The 21,276-nt window shown below is 47.7% G+C and overlaps 1 protein-coding gene across 2 annotated transcripts in view; it reads right to left on the minus strand.

The window, feature by feature from the left end:
• Nucleotides 1-15,073, minus strand: part of kansl3 (KAT8 regulatory NSL complex subunit 3) — an 83,605-nt gene extending 68,532 nt beyond the window's left edge. Inside the window, exons 1-2 of one of the 2 annotated variants that reach the window (XM_078565356.1) lie at nt 14,741-15,073; nt 11,619-11,789 (exon numbers count right to left, since the gene is read on the minus strand). In XM_078565356.1, coding sequence (XP_078421482.1) covers nt 11,619-11,789; nt 14,741-14,955 — 386 coding nt within the window. In that variant the 5' untranslated portion in view covers nt 14,956-15,073. The remainder of the gene's footprint in view (nt 1-11,618; nt 11,790-14,740) is intronic. The other variant, XM_078565357.1, reaches the window with a different exon arrangement.
• Between the last annotated feature and the right edge of the window lie 6,203 nt (nt 15,074-21,276).

Here is a 21,276-nt window from a genome sequence, read left to right on the forward strand (position 1 = left end):
AAAGCTGACTGGTGTGAAAGCTATTGACATTGCCTCGCATGTACTGAGATGCACAAATACTTTGGCACTCGCAAATAGCTGACCACCAGCAGGGCCAGATAGACCATGGCTCACAACTGCCAGAGATGGGAGCGCAGCACGGCAAGGGTTTGGCAGAAGGCTGCCGAGATCATAACCATGACCAGATCGAGGGCTCAAGGAAGGGCTGGAGGCAGTGGAAAGAGAGCCACTCAGTGCTCGGTGAGGTGGAGAGAGTGAGCCAGCAAGGCCTCAGGGTGATGGAGGGAGTGGGGACGACAGACAGAGAACTAGAGCAGGAGCTTGGGGTGGTGGAGAGAATACAACAGTCACAGCCAGCAAGGGCTTGGGGCAGCGGAGGGAGCGAGAGAGAAAGGGCTCAGGGCCCATACCCATTTCACCGGCAATGGGATAAACTGTGACGGTGGCGACAGATGCAGTGCGAGCTGAGTGTGCATGCGGAACTGTTCCTTGAACCTGGCCGATCAGCGTCAGGAGTTACAGTGACTTGTTTAATTTTCTGTAATTTTGTTATTCACCTTTATAATTTTCCAGTCTTTGCCTCTCATGTACTCATGTTTATTTTCACTGAGGTCTTCCTATTTACATACCCATAGTCTACTCTCAATCTCATTTCTTAGCAATTTCTTGGTCCTCCTTTGCTGAATTCTAATTCTCCCAATCCTCAGGCTGACTACTCTTTTTCGTAACATGATAAGCCTCTTCCTTTGAAGTGAATACTTGACTATCTTTTAACTCCTTATTGTCCACGGTTGAACCACTTTCTCAGTGGGGTTTTTGTGCTTAAAACGAAGGTGTATATGTTGGCAACGATACCTTAACTAGCAGAGACCTACAAAACGATGGCGGTGAAATTAGTATCTTTATTGCAACAGAGGTTCTTTAAATACAGGACTGAGGGTTATGCTTTCACAAAAAACTTGAACAAAATTGAAACTGCTCAGTCTTCTCAAGTTGTCCATGTGTAAAAATGGAATAGAAATTAAAACCATATCGAATTTTGGCATGTGACTTTTTCAGAATCATAGAATATAAAAGTCTAATTGAGAGCTGTTTTCTCCAGAGTTGAAAAGGCAGGTTTATACTTCATGGACTCAATCTTATTCGAGAATTAAAATCTCTTACTTCGTTCAAATCTATCTGCTATAAAAGCTATGTAAAGCTGTAAATGTTTTTTTATTCATTTAAGGGTTGTGGGCATCACTGGCTAGGGGAGCATTTATTGCGCATACCAAATTGCCCTTGAGAAGGTGGTGGTGAGCTGCCTTCTTGAGCCGCTGCAGTCCATGTGGTGTAGGTACACCCACAGTGCTGTTAGGGAGGGAGTTCCAGGATTGCAACCCAGTGACAGTGAAGGAACGGCGATATATTTCCAAGTCAGGATGGTGAGTGACTTGGAGGGGAACTTTCAAGTGATGGTGTTCCCAGCTATCTGCTGCCCTTGTCCTTCTAGATGGTAGTGGTTGAGGGTTTGGAAGGTGCTGCCTACAGAGCCCTGGTGAGTTTCTGCAGTACTTCTTGTAAATGGTGCACACAGCTGCCACTGTTCATCAGTGGTGGAGGAAGTGAATGTTTGTGGGAAGGGTGTAAATCAAGTGGGCTGCTTTGTCCTGGACATGTCAAGCTTCTTGAGTGTTGTGGGGAGCTGCACTCATCCAGGCAAGTGGAGAGTATTCCATCATACTCCTGACTTGTGTCTTGCAGGTGGTGGACAGGCTTTGGGGAGTCAGGAGGTGAGTTACTCGTCACAGGATTCCTAGCCTCTGATCTGCTCTTGTAGCCAAAGTATATATATGGCTAGTCCAGTCCCCTTTCTGGTCAATGATAACCACCAGGATGTTGATTGTAGAGGATTCAGTGATGGTGATGCCACTGAACATCAAGGGGCAATGGTTAGATTCGCTCTTGTTGGAAATGGTCACTGCCTGGCATGAATGTTACTTGCCACTTGTCAGCCCAAGCCTGGATATTGCCCAGGTCTTGCTGCATTTGGACATGGACTGCTTCACTATCTGAGGAGTCGTGAGTGGTGCTGAACAATGTGCAATCATCAGTGAACATCCCGGCTTCTGGCCTTATGATGGAAGGAAGGTCATTGATGAAGCAGCTGTAGATGGTTGGGCTGAGGATACTACCCTGAGGAACTCCTGCAGTGGCATCCTGGAACTCAGATGACTGACCAACAACCACAACAATCTTCCTTTGTGCTAGGTATGACTCCAAATGTGTAAAAACAGGGATCAGAAAAAAAGTGCAAATTTTGCCAACAGTCTGGCCTTGCTGTGTGCTGATTGTTGGTTTATTTCTACACCATCAGCAACCTCCACAGCCCGCCATCGCAGCCAGCAACCATCTGTACTATGTGCGCAGTATGAAGTTTATTGGTGGTATTTCCATCTGCGAAGCAAAACCCCGCCCCCTCCCCTTGCCATGCCAAAACTTTCTGCCCACTTTCAAGAAACAACCTTTATAGCTGTAATCCACATGCAGCACACTCAGTTATAATCAAGTTTTTAAATATCTTATCATCCAACCATCATCCCATAGGTGCAGGTATGTTTATGCCCTCTTACCTTTGTTACTGATCCGCACTGCTTATTTTTACCCAAAGTGATGCTTTTAAATTTCCCCTTTCCTGAATCCTCTCATCCCATCTTTATTCTTTTAATGCTCTGTGTACTGGCCGAATTACTTGATACACAAGGACACTGATCTCACTCAGTTTAAGTGGAGCCTGTCCCAACAGAACAGCTCCCTTTATCTCCAGTTGGTGCCAGGCTGGAAGCATGGCCCCCTACCTTCCGGTTTCCTGTCATTTTAATTTTCCGTTTCACTCTGACCTCTCTTTCCTTGGCCTCCAACACGGTTCCAATGAAAAGCCCAGCTTTCGATTAGGCATTTTACAGCTTTCTGGGCTCAACAATGAATTCACTAAACTCAGATCATAAACTCTGCCCCCGGTTTTTCCTGCATCAGCTGTTGATGATGCCACCATTCCCCTTTACAGCTCCTCTGGACACACAGTTTGTTCCTTTAATAAAAAGAGAAAACGCTGGAAATACTCAGCAGGTCAGATAGGTTTCTCTCCACAGATGGTAGCATTTCAGATCAAAGACCCTTCATCAGAACTGAGGAAAGATAGAAATGTATTCGGTTTTAAGCATGAAAGGGAGGATGCAAGAGGATAAACGAAAGGGAAGATCTGTGATAGGCTGGTGGGCAGGAGAGATTAAAAAGCAAAAGGTTTTGTGGTAACGGGTGCAGTAAAAAAGGTTTGTCCAAATGAGGTGTGAATGGCTCACAAGCAGCTGTCCAGATGAACAAATAAAGAACCAGCCAAAAAAAAGAAATGAAGGCATCTATTATGATCTAAAACCATTGAACTCAATGTTGAGCCCAGAGGCTGTCCAAAGATGAGGTGCTGTTCCGAGAGTTTGCATTGGAACAATGAAGGAGGCCAAGGACAGAAAGGTCAGAGTGGGAGGGAGGTGGAGAATTGAAATGACAAGGGACATGAAGCTCGGGGTCATGCTTGCGAACTGGACGGAGGTGTTCTGCAAAGTGGTCCCTGCGTCTGCGTTTGGTCTCCCTAATGTATAGGAAACCACATTGTGAGCAGCGAATACCACATATTAAATTGGAGCAGTAGATAGAAGCAAAATATGCAGATTCTGGCAAACTGAAACAAAAATAGAAAGCGCTGCAAATACTCAACAGGTCTGGCAGCATCCATGGAGAGAGAAACAGAGCCCTTCCCCTCACGATACAGTTCCTCCAGTCTTCACTTTCCACCCCACCAAACTCCACATTCAAAGGATCATCTGATGCCATTTAGGGGGAGGTGATGGCATAGTGGTATTGTCACTGGACTAGTATTCCCGAGACCCGGGGTAATGCTTTGGGGACCTGGGATCGAATCTCATCACGGCAGATGGTGAAATTCGAATTGAATAAGAATCTGGAATTAAAAGTCTGATGATGACCATGAAACCATTGTCAATTGTTGTAAAAACCCATCTGGTTCACTAATGTCATTTAGGGAAGGAAATCTATCATCCTTACCTGGTCTAGCCTACATGTGACTCCAGACCCACAGCAATGTGGTTGACTCTTAAATGCCCTTTGAAATAGCCGGGCAAGCCACACAATTGTAGCAAACTGCTACAAAGTCACAAAAAAGGAATGAAACCGGACAGACCACCCGGCATCAACCTAGGCACCAGAAACGACAACAGCAAACTCAACCCTGTCAATCCTGCAAAGTCGCCCTTACTAACATCTGGGGGCTAGTGCCAAAATTGGGAGAGCTGTCTCACAGACCAGTTAAGCAACAGCCTGACACAGTCATCCTCACGGGATCATACCCTACAGATAATGTCCCAGACACCACCATCACTATCCCTGGGTACATGTCCTGTCCCAGCAGCAGGACAGACCCAGCAGAGGTGGCGGCACAGCAGTATAAAGTTGCCCTGGGAGTCCTCAACATTGACTCCGGACCCCATGAAGTCACATGGCATCAGGTCAAACATGGGCATGGAAACCTCCTGTTGATTACCACGTGCCGCCCTCCCTCAGCTGATGAACCAGTGCTCCTCCATGTTGAACACCACTTTGGGGTAGCACTGAGGGTGGTAAGGGCACAGAATGTACTCTGGGTGGGGGACTTCAATGTCCATCACCAAGAGTGGCTTGGTAGCACCAATACTGACCGAGCTGGCCGAGTCCTAAATGACATAGCTGCTAGACTGGGTCTGCGGCAGGCGGTGAGGGAACCAACAAGAGGGAAAAACATACTTGACCTCATCCTCACCAACCCGCCTGCTGCAGATGCATCTGTCCATGACAGTATTGGTAGGAGTGACCACCGCACAGTGTTGAGGATATGAAGTCCCGCCTTCACATTGAGGATACCCTCCATCGTGTTCTGTGGCACTACCACTGTGCTAAATGGGATAGATTTCGAACAGATCTAGCAACTCAAGATTGGGCATCCATAAGGCGATGTGGGCCATCAGCAGCAGCAGAATTATACTCGAGCACAATCTGTAACCTCATGGCCCGGCATATCCCCCACTCTACCATTAGCATCAAGCCAGGGTATTAACCCTGGTTCAATGGAGAGTGCAGGAGGGCATGCCAGGAGCAGCACCGGGCATACCTAAAAATGAGGTGTTAACCTGGTGAAGATACAACACAGGACTACTTGTGTGCCAAACAGCAAAAGCAGCAAGTGATAGGCAGAGCTAAGCAATCCAACAACCAACGGGTCAGATCTAAGCTCTGCAGACCTGCCACACCCAGTCGTGAACGGTGGTGGACAATTAAACAACTCACTGGAGGAGGAGGTGGCTCCACAAATAGCCCCATCCTCAATGAGGGAGGAGCCCAGTACATCAGTGCAAAAGATAAGGCTGAAGCATTTGCTACAATTTTCAGCCAGAAGTGCCGAGTGGATGATCCATCTTGGCCTCCTCCTGAGGTCCCCAGCATCACAGATGCCAGTCTTCAGCCATTTCAATTCATTCCACATGATATCAAGAAACAGCTGAGGGCACTGGATAATGCAAAGGCTATGGGCCTGACAATATCCAGCAATAGTACTGAAGGCTTGTGCTCCAGGACTTGCCGCACCCCTACCAAGCTGTTCCAGTACAGCTACAGCACTTGCATCTACCCTACAATGTGGAAAATTGCCCAGGTATGTCCTGTACACAAAAAGCAGGACAAATCCAATCTGGCCAATTACTGCCCCATCAGTCTACTCTCGATCATCAGTAAAGTGATGGAAGGGGTCATTAGCAGCGCTATCAAGCAGCACTTACTTAGCAATAACCTGCTCAATGACGTCTAGTTTGGGTTCCTCCAGGGCCACTCAGCTCCTGACCTCATTGCAGCCTTAGTTCAAACATGGACAAAAGAGCTGAACTCCCGAGGTGAAATGAGAGTGACTGACCTTGACATCAAAGCCGCATCTGACCGAGTGTGGCACAAAGGAGCCCTAGCAAAACTGAAATCAATGGGAAGCAGGGAGAAAACTCTCCACTGGTTGGAGTCATACTGAGCACAAACGAAGATGGTTGTGGTTGTTGGAGTTCAGTCATCTCAGCTCCAGGACATCACCGCAGGAGTTCCTCAGGTTAGTGTCCTCAGCCCAACTATCTTCAGCTGTTTCATCAGTGACTTTGCTTCCATTGTAAGGTCAGAAGTGGGGATGTTCGCTGATGATTGCACAATGTTCAGCACCATTCACGACTCCTCAGATACTGAAGCAGTCCATGTCCAAATGCAGCAAGACCTGGATAATATCCAAGCTTGGGCTGACAAATAGCAAGTAACATTCACTCCACACAAGTGTCAGACAATGACCATCTCCAATGAGAGAGAATCCAACTATCACCCCTTGATGCTCAATGGCATTACCCTCACTGAATCCCCCACTTTCAACATCCTGGGGGTTACCATTAACCAGCGACTGAATTGGGCTCGCCATATAAACACTGTGGCTACAAGAGTAGGTCAGGAGCTAGGAATCATGCAACGGGTAACTCACCTCCTGACTCCCCAAAGCCTGTCCACCATCTACAAGGCACAAGTCAGGAGTGTGATGGAATACTCCCCACTTGCCTGGATGTGTGCAGCTCCAACAACATTCAAGAAGCTTGACACCATCAAGGACAAGGCAGCCTGCTTGACTGGCACACATCCACAAACATTCACTCCCTCCACCACCAACACACAGTAGCAGCAGTGTGTACAATCTACAAGATACACTGCAGGAATTCACCAAGGTTCCTTAAACAGCACCTTCCAAACCCACGACCACTACCATCTAAAAGGACAAGGGCAGCAGACACATGGGAACACGTCCATCTGGAAGTTCCCTCCAAGTCACTCACCATCTTGACTTGGAAATATATTGCCATTCCTTTACTGTCTCTATTCAAGAAGGGAGGAAGGCAGAAAACAGGAAACTATAGGCCAGTTAACTTGGCGTCTGTCGTGGGGAAGGTGTTATAGTCGATCATTAAAAAGAAGTTATAGCTGGGCACTTAGAAAAGCTCACAGTAATCAGGAAGAGTCAGTATGGTTTTATAAAAGGTAAATTATGTTTCAACAATTTATTGGAGTTCTTAGAAGGAGTAACCTGTGCAGTGGATAGTAGGGAGCCTATAGACATCCCATACTTGGATTTTCAGATAGCATTTGTTAAGGTGCCACATCAAGGGTTACTGCAGAAAATAAAAGCTCATAGTGTATGGGGTTACATACAAATCAGGACAGAAGATTGACTGGCTGGCAGAAAACAGAGATATATGCATAAATGGGTCTTTTTCTGATTGGCACGCTGCAATGAGTGGAGTCCCACAGAGGTCCATGCTGGGGCCTCGACATTTTACAATTTACATCAATGACTTAGATGCGGGGGGGGCGAAGGCATGGTAGCTAAATTTGGAGACGACAGAAAGATAGATAGAGGGAAGTATGTTGTGACGAATACATACGGAGTTTCCAGGTAGATATAGATAATGTTATGATCCCAGATGATGTTACTTCTGGGCACGCCAGATCCCAGGGTGGAACCCGGCTTGTTAGATTCTAACTTTTATTTTTTGTTTAGATAGGTGGTGAGTGGCTACTGAACAGAGTCACAGGAGTCAGCTGAAGAACTTTAACAAATTTAACAGAAGCAGCAAGATGAGCTATATTACAATACTCTTTCACCCACAGCTGTACCTTTACAGATATATACAGATTTGCAAGGAGAACATGTGTTACAAAAGCGATCTTATGCTCTAATATTGGCAGTAAATATACAGTCCATGTAAACCAATAGATGGCCTGTGGTCAGACAAACCACACTCTGAAACCAAGTGACAGATACCATCCGAAACAGATGCTATGGATTGCTCATGAACTCCCCCCAGCTGCTTGTCACCCTGTGAGCCAACCAGTCTCACTGAACTCCGTCTTTCACACGAGGGTTTCAAAACTCCACTCTCGAAGAACCTGCTTCGGAATCTTCTCCCAAATGGCCCTTTCACAAGGGTCCATCTCCAGGGTTTCAAACTCTCCTTCCAATGTTCCTTTCCCCTGGATCGCCACACGCAATCAATCTTTCTTCCACGCTCTCTCTCTCTGACTCAGCTATGCTAACAGAACACCACTGCTTCACAAGCCCACAGTAAAGAGTTACAGACTTTCAGCTGTCTCCTTGGAACTTCTGGCTTCTCGCAAGCCTATTTTTGCTTTAATTTCCTGTAGCTTTCCCTCTTTAAGCTTGGAGTCTTTCTCTGCTCCTCACTCTTAACTTCACTTAAAAGAACCTTATCCTGATTCCTGTTCGTTCTCTTTGCCCATTGATTAGAAGGTCTTCTTGGGACTCTTTCTTCTTCTGTTCTTTGGGGAAACCTGCTTCCTCTGCAGTTCCCTCTGTGTCCAACCTCCCCTGGCATCTGCTTCCAACCGAACTGAAACATGTGTGTGTGTGGCCTCCCTTCTGCACCCCTGTTGCTAGGCAGTTTTTTTCTACTTTGCTTTAACTTCCCTTCAAGAGTCATAAAATCTCATTGGGATGCAGGCATCTTTTCAAGTGAAAGTAAAACTTAAGTTTCTCCTTTTCTTAACACATAAATACAGAAACACAAGTCAAACTTCATTCCTAACACCCAGAAGTATGGATTGGGAAAATGCGAATTTGTTCAATTTGGCAGGAAGAATAAAAAAGCAGAGTATTACTTAAACGGAGAACAACTACAGAATTCCATGGTGCAGAGGGATCAGAGTGTTATGGTGCAAGAGTCACAAAAAGTTAGTATGCAGGCACAGCAAGTAATCAAGGTTAATACAATACTATCCGTCATGACAAGAGGAATTGAACTTAAAAGTACAGATTTTATACAGGGCATTGGTGAGACTGCATCTCGAATACTGTGTGCAGTTTTGGTCTCCTTATTTCAGAAAGGATGTAAGTGCATTGAAGACAGTTCAGGGGAGGTTTACTAGATTGATATCTGGAATGAGTAGGTTGTCTTATGAGGATAGGTTGGACAGGCTGAGCTTATCTCTACTGGAGTTTATAAGATGAGGGGTGACTTGATTGAAGTATCTAAGATCCTGAATGGTCTTGACAAGGTGGATGTGGAAAGGATGTTTCCTCCTGTGGGTGAGTCCAGAACTAGGGGGCACTGTTTTAATATTAGGGGTTGTCCTCATAGGACAGAGATGAGGAGAATTTTTTTTCTCTCTCAGAGGGTTGTGCGACTTTAGAACTCTCTGCCTCAGAAGGTGGAGGAGGCGGGGTCATTGAATATTTTTAAGACAGAGGTAGATAGATTTATGTTAGGCAAGGGAATCAAAGGTTATCGGGGGTAGATGGGAATGGGGAATTTAAAATACAAACAGATCAGCCACGATCTTATTGAACAGCAGAGCAGGCTCGAGGGGCCAAATGGCCTACTTCTGCTCCTATTTCATATGTTCATCCTAACTAACAATGTCACCCCACTCCCTTTTACTTTTTGCCTGTCCTTCCTAAAGTTCCCAGCATTAGTCACCCTGCAGCCAAGTCTCCGTAATCGCAAGCATATCATACCCGTTTACATCTATTTGTGCTGTTAATTCATCTATCTTATTGCGAATGCTCCATGCCTGCATTTACAGTAGCTTTAGGCTTGTCTTATTAACATTTTTACACATTTGTTTTGTACTAGGGCCCTGTTTGCTGCCAGCCCTTGTTTCCACTTTTACTTTTTTACTTTTCAGTCTTTCATTCCTATCTTTGTCTCCCTCTCTTCTGTCTCCCCACTCAGGTTCCCCCGTAAAAACATCGACCCCAGCAGAATCCAAAATGGGAAATCTGTTTGAGAGGAAGATGGACCTAGGGGACTCCTGCATTACCTGCCTAGTGCTTTGACTCTGTCTGGCACTCACTCATTCCCTTTCTGCCTGTGCGCTCTTTATCTGCAGTGTGTCCACCTCACTGTACGTGCTTTCCACGAAGATCTCACCCTGCAGATGCTCCACACTGATTCCATCCACAGCTCCAGCTCCGAAACGTAGATTTCATCTAGGTGCATCTGCAGACATGTCCTGCACACATGGTCGCCCTGGACATGACCCTGACTTCCCACGTCACACAGGAGCACAGGCCAAGCTGCCCTGTCATGACTTACCCTTGAACTACTCCCTTTACTTTTACTTGCTCTAGTTTAGAGAAAATCAAGGACAGCAGAAATACTCACCAGGTCCTTCTTACCAAAGCCACTACTCTTCTTTTTGAGGAAAGGTAGCAAATGAAAGGATCACCTCCTTCCCTCTTCACTGAACTCCCGCACTCACCAAACTCCAATTTAAGCATTCTAATGCAGCCCAAAGCAGCACTCCAATGCACGCATACTCCATCCCTCGCCCTGCTAACAAGCTGAGATTAAAGCAGTCTGTTTGAATCCTGGGTGAACTATATTTGACCCAGAGGTGTATTTCTAAGCACACATTCACGCCATTTCCAGTTCTGTAACATTGCCCGACTTCGCCCTGTCTCAGCTCATCTGCTGCTGAAACCCTCATCAATGCCTTCATTACCTCTAGACCTCTCCAGTCCAAAGCAGGCCTGGCTGGTGTCCCACATTCTACTCTCATTATATATGAGGTTATCCAAAACACTTGGTGCCCATGTCTTAACTTGCACCAAGTCCATCCCCCATCACCCCAGTGTCACTGACCTGCGCTGGCTCTAAAATCATCATGCTCGTGCAAACCCCTCCATGGCCTCACCCTTCCCAATCTCTAATCTCCTCCAGCTCACATGCCTCCAAGTTACCTGCTCTCATCTTATGCTGGCCTCTTGACAATCTCTATTTTTATTGCACCACCGCTGGTGGCTTCGCCTTCAGCTACTTCAGCTCCAATTCCCTCCCTTCACCTCGCGACCACGTTTTCCTCCTTTCAGATACTTCTTAAAGCCGACTCCTTCGACCAAGCTTCAAGTCATCTGATGTACTATCTTCTTATTGGTTTGGTGTCATACCTGGCTCTATAATACTAGTGTCAAGGGCCTTAGGTTTGGGTATAGTGCCTAAATGCCCCAAGTTGTTCGCATTGTTGATTATGTACCCCTGCACCCCTTTCAAGGTGAAGGTATTTTGGCTAAGTTGCGGTTCCAGAACCGAATGCAGTTATTCCAGTTGGGGATCTAACAGAACTCTGTACAGCTAGCACAAAAACTGCCAACCATTTGTATTGCAGCTGTCTTGAGATCAAAGCCAACATTCCATTTACCTTTTCAGTTATGTTTTACACCAATGATTGGACTAACTCATGTTGAAAGTACTTGCATTACAACAGGCCCTGCTGTAATACAAGACAATCGCTAAGTAGACCTGACTGACAACACATGCAAAACAGCGAAGTAGAGATTCGATCAGCTTGTTGAAATGCCTGGGTGTGCACGCAAGGCTCATTGCACTAACAGATGGTGTTGTTGTAATAAGAATGCTATCTATTGATGATGATCCCCACATGCGGCACCAGCCCAGGAGCCACTGACATCAAGGGTGCTCATTGTGGAAGGTACCCACCTGTTAATGTGATCCTCCCAGTCATCAGGAGGCAGAGGAGCATCTGTGTCTGTTCTTGCAAAGATGACATGGCGCTCACACTCATTCATCACACTCCGAGCCTTCTGGTTATCATACAAGGGTGTTGGGGTTGGAACCACTGTTTCCACATCTACAGTTACTTCACAATCACTGCAAAACATAGAACCCATCATTATTTGCGGCAAGGGTGGCAATCCAAAAAAAAGGTGAAAAATTCTGGAACTGCCATGGGACAGCATTTGGGTGGAGATTCAACCACTTTTCCATTAAGGTTACACATAATTACATAAAATTCACAGCACAGGAACAGGCCATTTGGCCCAACAGCTTTGTGATATTAATGCGCCACTCTAACCTCACCAAATCAGCATAACCTCCTATTCATCTCCCATGTGCTCATCTAGCTTCCCCCAGAATTGCATGGGTGCTATTTGCCTCAACCACTCTCTGCGGTATTGAGTTCCACATTCTCAGCACTCTCTGGATAAGGAATTCCCAATTAGGTTAATTAAGGGATAAGGTGGAGAAGTGGAGTTGAGGGGGAAGGTCAGCTATGATGTTAATGAATTGCAGAACATGCTGAAAGGACCAACTGGACTTTGACTGCACACAGTTCTTTGTTTCTTTTCTTATTAGGCATTGCCATCTTCTTTCCTTCTACACAAGATGATGGGTGTGCAGCGAATCAAGTTCATTGGTGATGAGGTAGATTAATTTGGTGCACTTTTCCTGATGGCTGGAGACCAATCCATGGGTAACAGGTTTTGCCACAAGTGCCACGTATGAAGTGATTTATCAGGTGTCCTTTTGGGTAATTGTTTTTATGTTGCCACTTGTTGCCAAGCCACTGTGGCCACTGATCGTCACAGTGGCTCATGCTGGCCCACTGGTGTTGTTGTAATTTTCCTCTGTCATCAGCTAGTGTCTTCCAGGTGTGAGAATCAACCTTTAAGGCCTTCATGTCACGCTTGAAAAATTCCTTGAAAAGGAGCTCAGCATGTCCGCTGGTCATCCAGCTCCAGCTACCTCGCCATATAGAAAATCTTCAGGTAAGCGTCCGTCTTCCATCCTGTGAACATGCCCAAGCCAGCAAAGTCCCCTCTGCTTGATCAGCGCCAACATACTTGGGAGCTTGGAGATGAAGACTGCCGCATTCATAATTTTGCCCTCCCGTAAGATGTCCAGAATGTGCCACAGTTGTTGAGGTTTGTTTCTTGATCGCTCTAAGCCCTCCACGTTTCACAGTCATACAACAAGGTGCTGAGAAAACAGGCCTCAGAAATAAGTACCTTGGCCCTAAGAGTCAGCTGGATGTGATTCCAGGCAAGTTGAGAGTCGAACAAAGGAGGCAGCCACTTTCCCTTTGCGAGTATCAAGTTCTGCATCAAGAGACAGATGTCTGTCACCGTGGACCCAAGGTTGCAGAATATGCAAACTACTTCATGTTTTCTTGATGCTTACAATAAGGGAGAACAAGTTACAGACATGGGAGAGACAATCCTTGACTTTTGTAGTTGAGTTTCCATATAAGCAATTAGTACGGCATCAGCGCAGAGGAGTTTCTGATTATGAGGTGCTGCATTTGCCTTTGCTTTCAGTCTGTACAGCTTGCCATCCGATCTAATATGCAGGTCAGGGTCATGGAGAAGATGATATTATTGCTAATAGCAAAATCTTATACTTCTTGGCAACAAGTTCTGGTCTCCACCTCAAGCACAAATCATAGGAGTTGCAGGGTTTTGACTCAATGACAGTGAAGGAACAGCGAGGATGGTCAGGTGAGGACAGTGCATGGCTGGGAGAGAGACTTGCAGGTGGTCATGCTCCTATGCCCTTATCCTTCTAGATGGTAGAGGTCAGAGGTTTGGAAGGTGCTGTCGAAGGCACCTTGGTTAGTGGCTGGTCCATACTGTAGCCATCGGCATGTCGGTGGTGGAGTGAATGAATATTTAAGTGGTGCCTGGGGTGCCAAACAAGCAGGCTGCTTTGTCCTGGATTGGGTTGAGCTTCTTGAGTGTTGTTGGCACCACACTCAGCCGGACAAGTGCAGAGTTTTCCATCATACTCCTGGCTAGTGCCTTGCACTAGGTGGACAGACAACTGTGCACAATACCCCAGGCGTAGTCTCAGCAAGATTTAATCGAACTTTTCTAGAAAGAAACCCGCAGTCTGAGAGTTCTCATGACCTTATCTACTTGGAGTGATTGGTGGACGTGCCCCTCGGCCCCTGTCCGTGCCCCCTCGGCCCCTGTCCGTGCCCCCTCGGCCCCCCCGGCCCCTGTCCGTGCCCCCTCGGCCCCTGTCCGTGCCCCCCGGCCCCTGTCCCTCTCCCTCGGCCCCTGTCCGTGCCCCCTCGGCCCCCGTCCGTGCCCCCTCGGCCCCCGTCCGTGCCCCCTCGGCCCCCGTCCGTGCCCCCCAGCCCCTGTCCGTGCCCCCCAGCCCCTGTCCGTGCCCCCTCGGCCCCCTCGGCCCCTGTCCGTGCCCCCTCGGCCCCTGTCCGTGCCCCCTCGGCCCCTGTCCGTGCCCCCTCGGCCCCCTCGGCCCCTGTCCGTGCCCCCTCGGCCCCTGTCCGTGCCCCCTCGGCCCCCGTCCGTGCCCCCCAGCCCCTGTCCGTGCCCCCCCGGCCCCTGTCCGTGCCCCCTCGGCCCCCTCGGCCCCTGTCCGTGCCCCCTCGGCCCCTGTCCGTGCCCCCCCGGCCCCTGTCCGTGCCCCCTCGGCCCTTGTCCGTGCCCCCTCGGCCCTTGTCCGTGCCCCTGTCCGTGCCCCCTCGGCCCCCTCGGCCCCTGTCCGTGCCCCCCGGCCCCTGTCCCTCTCCCTCGGCCCCTGTCCGTGCCCCCTCGGCCCCCGTCCGTGCCCCCCAGCCCCTGTCCGTGCCCCCCCGGCCCCTGTCCGTGCCCCCTCGGCCCCCTCGGCCCCTGTCCGTGCCCCCTCGGCCCCTGTCCGTGCCCCCCCGGCCCCTGTCCGTGCCCCCTCGGCCCTTGTCCGTGCCCCCTCGGCCCTTGTCCGTGCCCCTGTCCGTGCCCCCTCGGCCCCCTCGGCCCCTGTCCGTGCCCCCTCGTCCCCTGTCCCTCTCCCTCAATGCTGACCCTTCGGCCCCTCACCTGCTGCTGTCCTGGTGCCTCCTGGGGGTGACGAAGAGCAGGCGGGCCGGCCTGGAGCTGCTGGCCTCCGGGTGGGCGCTCCAGGGTTTGGCGTAGCTGTGATCCAGGAAGACCAGGTCCAGCTCCCGCTCGTGGGCCGAGAGCTGCAGCAGGAGGGAGGCGCCCATCCGCCGGGCCGAGCTCTGCAGGTCCCGCTCGCTCCCCCGGCAGCACATCGAGCCGGAGAGAGGGCCCCTCGGCCTCGGGAGGGACACAATTCACCGCCTCTCCTCAGCGACACTGCCGGGGCCTCCGGTCTCTCGCCGCGGCCAAACCCTCAACTCAGGCCTCGGCGACAGAAAGTCAAGCAAGCGCCCGGCGACCTCCACAGACAGCGCCGCCCGCCGGCCTCCACATACAGCGCCGGCCTCCATAGACAGCGCCGCCCGGCGGCCTCCGCGGACAACGCCGGCCTCCGCAGACAGCGCCGCCCGCCGGCCTCCGCGGACAGCGCCGCCCGCGGCTGCTCGGGGAGCTGCTTGCGCTGGAGTCAGAGAGGCTCCAGGAGACATCTGGACCTGGCAATCCCATTGCGCCCTAGGGAGCGAGGGGAATATAAACCCTGGGAGTGAGCACAAAGGCGGCCCTTCATGCCCGTACCCTTTAGCTGAACTATCCAACGTAGCTAATGGGGGCTGGGAATTGTATAGACCCCTCGGGCTGTACGACTCTCAATAAATTTATGCCGCGAATACTAAATGTATCATAATTGTATTGAGCACCTCAAGAGTGTAACCTGATGTATGTCGATAACTCCAATCCCATTGCACTGACCGTCTGTAATATTCATGGGGAGGGATAGAAACATAGGAAATAGGAGCAGAAGGAGGCCATTCGGCCCTTCGAGCCTGCTGCGCCATTCATTATGATTATGGCTGATCATCCAACTCAATAGCCTGCTCCCGCTTTCTCCCCATATCCTTTGATCCCTTTCGCCCCAAGAGCTATATCTAACTCCTTCTTCAACACATACAAGGCTTTGGCCTCAACTATTTTCTGTGGTAGCGAATTCCACAGGCTCACCACTCCCTGGGTGAAGAAATTTCTCCTCATCTCAGTCCTAAATGGTCTACCCCATATCCTCAGACTGTGACCCCTGGTTCTGGACTCCCCCACCATCGGGAACATCCTTCCTGCATCTACCCTGTCTAGTCCTGTTAGAATTTTATAGGTTTCTATGAGATCCCCCCTCATTCTTCTGAACTCCAGCGAATATAATCCTGATCGACTCAATCTCTCATGTGTCAGTCCTGCCATCCCAGGAATCTGTCGGGTAAACCTTCGCTGCACTCCCTCTATAGCAAGTACATCCTTCCTCAAATAAGGAGCAAAAACTGCACACAATATCCCAGGTGTGGTCTCACCAAGGCCCTGTATAATTGCAGTAAGACATTCCTGTTCCTGTATTCGAATCCTCTGGCTATGAAGGCCGACATACCATTTGCCCCCCCCCCACCCCCCCACCCCTTAAACCAGCTTATGTTTCACCCCTTTCCTATTTCCACTTAGTTCTGTAGAAGGATTATGAGGACTCGAAACGTCAACTTTGCTCTTCTCCGCCGATGCTGCCACACCTGCTGAGTTTTTCCAGGTATTTCTGTTTTTGTTTTACCATTTGCCTTCTTTACCGCCTGCTGCACCTGGATGCTTACCTTCAGCGACTGGACACCTGGGTCTTGTTGCACATTTCCCTCTCTCAATTTATAGCCATTCAGATAATAATCTGCCTTCCTGTTTTTGCTACCAAAGTGGATAACCTCACATTTATCCACATTATACTGCATCTGCCATGCATTTGCCCACTCACTCAGCTTGTCCAAATCACACTGAAGCATCTCTGCATCCTCCTCACAGCTCACCCTCCCACCCAGCTTTGTGTCATCTGCAAATTTGGAAATATTACATTTAATTCCCTCATTTAAATTACTAATATTTGAATTAATGAGTGAATAACTGGGGTCCCAGCACCGATCCCTGCGATACCCCACTAGTCACTGCCTGCCATTCGGAAAAAGACCCGTTTATTCCTACTCTTTGTTTCCTGTCTGCCAACCAGTTTTCTATCCATCTCGATACACTGCCTTTAATTTTACACGCCAATCTCTTATGTGGGACTTTGTCGAAAGCCTTCTGAAAGTCCAAATAAACCACATCTACTGGCTCCCCCTCATCAACTCTACTAGTTACATCCTCAAAAAATTCCAGTAGATTTGTCAAGCATGATTTCCCTTTCATAAATCCATGCTGACTGTCCAATTCTGCCACTGTTTTCCACGTGCTCAGCTATTAAATCTTTTATAATGGACTCCAGAATTTTCCCCACTGACATCAGGCGGACTGGTCTATAATTCCCTGTTTTCTCTCTGCCTCCCTTTTTAAATTAGAATATAGTGGCATGAATTGAGAACTGGTTAACGGACTGAAAACAGAGAATAGGAATAAATGGGTCATTTTCAGGTGGGCAGGCTATAACAAATGGAGTACTGCGAAGATCAGTGCTTGGGCCCGAGCTCGTCACAATCTACATCAATGATTTGGATGTGGGGATTCAAGGTAATGTTTCTGAGTTTGCAGATGACACAAAACTAGGTGGAAGGGTGAGTTGTGAGGATGCAGCAAAGGTGCTTCAAGGGGATTTGGGGGCTAAGAAAGTGGGCAAAAATTTGGCAGATGGAATACAATGTGGTGGAAAAACAGAAATGCATACTATTAAAGGATGAGAACTGGAAAGTGTTCAATTTCAAAGCAGCTGGGTGTCCTAGTTCATGAGTCACCGAAAGCTAACATGCAGGTACAGCACGCAGTTAAGGCAGCAAATAGTATGTTGACCTTAATTGCAAGAGGATTTGTATAGGAGTAAAGATGTTCATGCAATTCTACAGAGCCTTGGTGAGACCGCACCTGTGTGCGGTTTTGATCTTGTTACCCAAGCAAGGATATACTTGTCATAGAGGCAGTGCAACAAAAGTTCACAATTAATTCCTGGCATGGAAGGATTGTCCTATAAGGAACAATTAAATAGGCTTGGCCTTTACTCTCTGGAGTTTAGAAGAATGAGAGGTGATCTCAATCAAACATACAAAATTCTTAGGGCTTGACAAAGTAGATGCAGGAAGGGTGTTTAGAACCGGGGGACAAAGCCTCGGAATAAGGGGCAGGCCATTTAGGACTAAGCTGAGGAATTTCTCTCAGAGGGTTGTGAATCTTTGGAATTCTCTGCCCCAGACGGCTGTGAATGTTCAGTCATTATGTTCAAGACTAAGACTGATAAATTCCTACATATTAAAAATATCAAGGGATATGGGGACAGTGCATGAAAATGGTGTTGAAGTAGAATATCAACCATAATCTCATTGAATGGTGGAATGGGCTCAAAGGCCTACTCCTGCTCCTATTTCTTATGTTCTTAAATTTGATGAAAATTGCGGTTTCAGCTGATTCAATAATGGGACTGAACACAGGATGCAGAAATACCACGGGATCGAAAAGTTTTGGGTTGGGAAGATGATCTTCCATATTCAAAAGGGTACCATGCACACAATGAAATGGGCTGTGAAGACTCCAGCCTGAGGCTTGAGGAGGAAAAAGGGGGAAATTGTAACTCCCCAGAGACTGACTGTGGGATCAGCTAAGGAAGAGCTGATGTTGGGGAAGGAGCAGCAGTGCAGGCCGTGCAGAAGGACCTGGGACCTTCCTTGCGATGTTTGATGGCCGCACAGTCACCAAAGGTAAACCAATTACATGGTCCTTCGCTGGAACAAGTCAGTCTCTGCCCTTCAGGACATGACATGGCACCAGTCATGTTAAGTGTATCCTATCCTTTAAATCACACTTTAGGTCTTTGATCTGCTAATTTTTGCTTCCCTTCCCAGCACCTGCACCAAACAACCATCCATTCCATGAATCTTCCTACAGCCCTTTGCTGTGGAAATTGTGTTATTCTCGTGTTCTTCAATGCAATTGGGAGGGTAGACAAAGTGAAAGAGAAACTATTTCCTTTGGTGACAGTAGTCCAGAACAAAGTGGCATAACCTTAAAATTAGAACTGGGACATTCAGGGGTGATGTCAGGAAGCACTGTTTCACACAAAGGGTAGCAGAAATCCATTACTCTTTCCAAAAATTCTAGTGAGGCTGAGTCAATTGAAAATTTCAAAACAGCTTCATGAATTGTTGTTCCGCCAGGACATTTTGGAACCAAATCAGGTAAAATGAAGAGTTCAAGAACAGATCACTTATGATCTGACTGAATGGAGAGCAGGCTTGAGGGACTATATTACCTACCATTTATGTATATATAGCATTCATGCAAATGCGGAGTCTGTTGGAGTTTGGAATTGAATGGGAGCAAAAGGTAACTCAGGCCCTGGACGTGGAACAAATGCTTGAAGGGGAAGATGGATGACAGAACATTCGTAAGGGCTCCCCCAGGACATCTCTGCTTTAAAATTTCCCTTGGTGGTGACACATTGCTTCCCCTTCATTCCCCTCATTAGAATCTTCAGTCCATGCCCCTTGTTGCTGAGTGGGAACAACCCTCCGTGAACCTTTCAAAAATTTGGTAACTTCTTCGAACCTGACTTAACCACCTATGTCCCTAAGAGGAAAGCACATTTTTTATTGCTAAGTGGCAATGGGAGGTTTTGGGGGCGGGGGGGGGGGGGGGGGGCGGCGCGGGGGGGCAGCGGTGGTGACATGAGTAAGGGTTTGAGGCATTGTTTTTAACTCTAAACTCTCATGTTTGCTCTAATTCTGCTGAATTTTCCCTTTCCATGATTCTAATTCTCTCCACACGATAGGGTGCCCAGAATGTACAAATTCACCACCACTTTCTCATCTTCGTATTTGATAGCTCCAAGATTCGAACCCAGAATCCTACCATGCTTTTTTTAAAATATGCCCGCCATTAAAGTTACAAGGGTCTGCACCCAAACTCCATTCTGATGTGAAGAGTTCAATTCAGGCATGCCTTCCATTGCATTTGTCACCTGCCTACTCACACCACTTACCTCCACTAGTATTCTGTGATGAACTTGTGTCCTCGGCCACACAGGTTGCTTAGATTTTTTTTCTTTTGATGATTTCTCTGCAGTGCAAAGGTGTGGATGACACACAGGCACCCACAGGCCATACATCAAATTAATGTTTGGTAGGTGCCATTACTGAATGATGCGAATAACATCTTTCTATTGCTTTTTTCATGACCTCAGTATGTTCCAAAGCACTTTTTAACCAGTGAAGTACTTTCTGAAATGCAGTCACAGTTGCAAAGTAGGAAACACAGCAGTCAACTTGGACTCAGCAAAATTCCACAAACAGCAATGACATAATTGCCAGATGATCTGTGTGAGTCCTTGATGATTTAGGGATAAATATCGGCCAGAACAATGTGGAGAACTTTGCTCTTCTTCCAACAATGACATGGGGTCTTTTAAGTCTACTTGAAAGAGCAGACAGACCCTCGGTTTCACATCTCAACTGAAAGATGGGTTTTCTGACTGTGCAGCAGTCCTTCGGTACTGAGAGCCTCAATACTGCACTGGGTATGTCAACCAGGATTATGTGCTCAAGTCACTGGAGTGGGATGAGAACCCACAACCTTTCGACTCTGAGGCGAATGTATTTTTCCTTAAAATGAAGCAGAGCTGAAACACACAAATTTCACTCAATGATGATTCCATATTTTTGAGAAATATATATGGTTGTACGAGTGATTCTGTCCAGCTTCTGTGCATCTTGCAGCTCAAACAAAAATCAATGGGAAGTTCAAACACTGTCAAGTTGCCCTCTCAAGTCAAAGCCTCTGAAGATTTGAGCAGAAAGTAACCACCTACCAGAGTGCAGCACAAAAGATCCCAGAATATGGAGAGCTTCAAAAAAAAACAAGTGAAGCTTAGGACAAGAGACCAGAAACATACCAAAGCAACTGAGTAGATCGAAGTGTAACCGAGACTAAAATGACGAATTTGCCAGATTTTGTCATCAGTGCGTAAGGAAGCAGGTAAGGTTTTGCTGGGAACAACGGTGAAGCAATAGCCGGGGGATACGGTGTTCGTCATTCCCTTACACAGCTGACCAACGTTCAGGGCAGCGCTTTTACGACCTGTCCCCACAAATCTGACCGAAGAAATCAATGTCACATATACATTAGAGTCTGGCAGATCAATGGGGTGTTAAAGATGTTTAAAGGAATTGATAGGGTCGACAGAGAAAATTGCATTCCACCCAGAGCAAAGTAATTTAGGCAACATGACAGGAAACTTCTTCAAAAGGGTAGTGGAAATTTGTAATTCTCTCCCGGAAAAAGCTGTCAGAGCCGGGGAATCAACTGTAAATTTCAAATTTGAGATTTGAAATTTGATGAGGGATGGTATGAGGAGTTACAGATACACGGCAGGTTGATGGAATGAGGGCACAGATCAGCCACGATCAGGCTCAACATGTTCCTAGCCCAGATGGCCCATATTTCACTTCAACAGAGACAATAAGCAACTAAAG

Source organism: Cetorhinus maximus, chromosome 20, assembly GCF_964194155.1.
Source record: "Cetorhinus maximus chromosome 20, sCetMax3.hap1.1, whole genome shotgun sequence".
In the NCBI taxonomy this organism is placed as follows: Eukaryota; Metazoa; Chordata; class Chondrichthyes; order Lamniformes; family Cetorhinidae; genus Cetorhinus; species Cetorhinus maximus.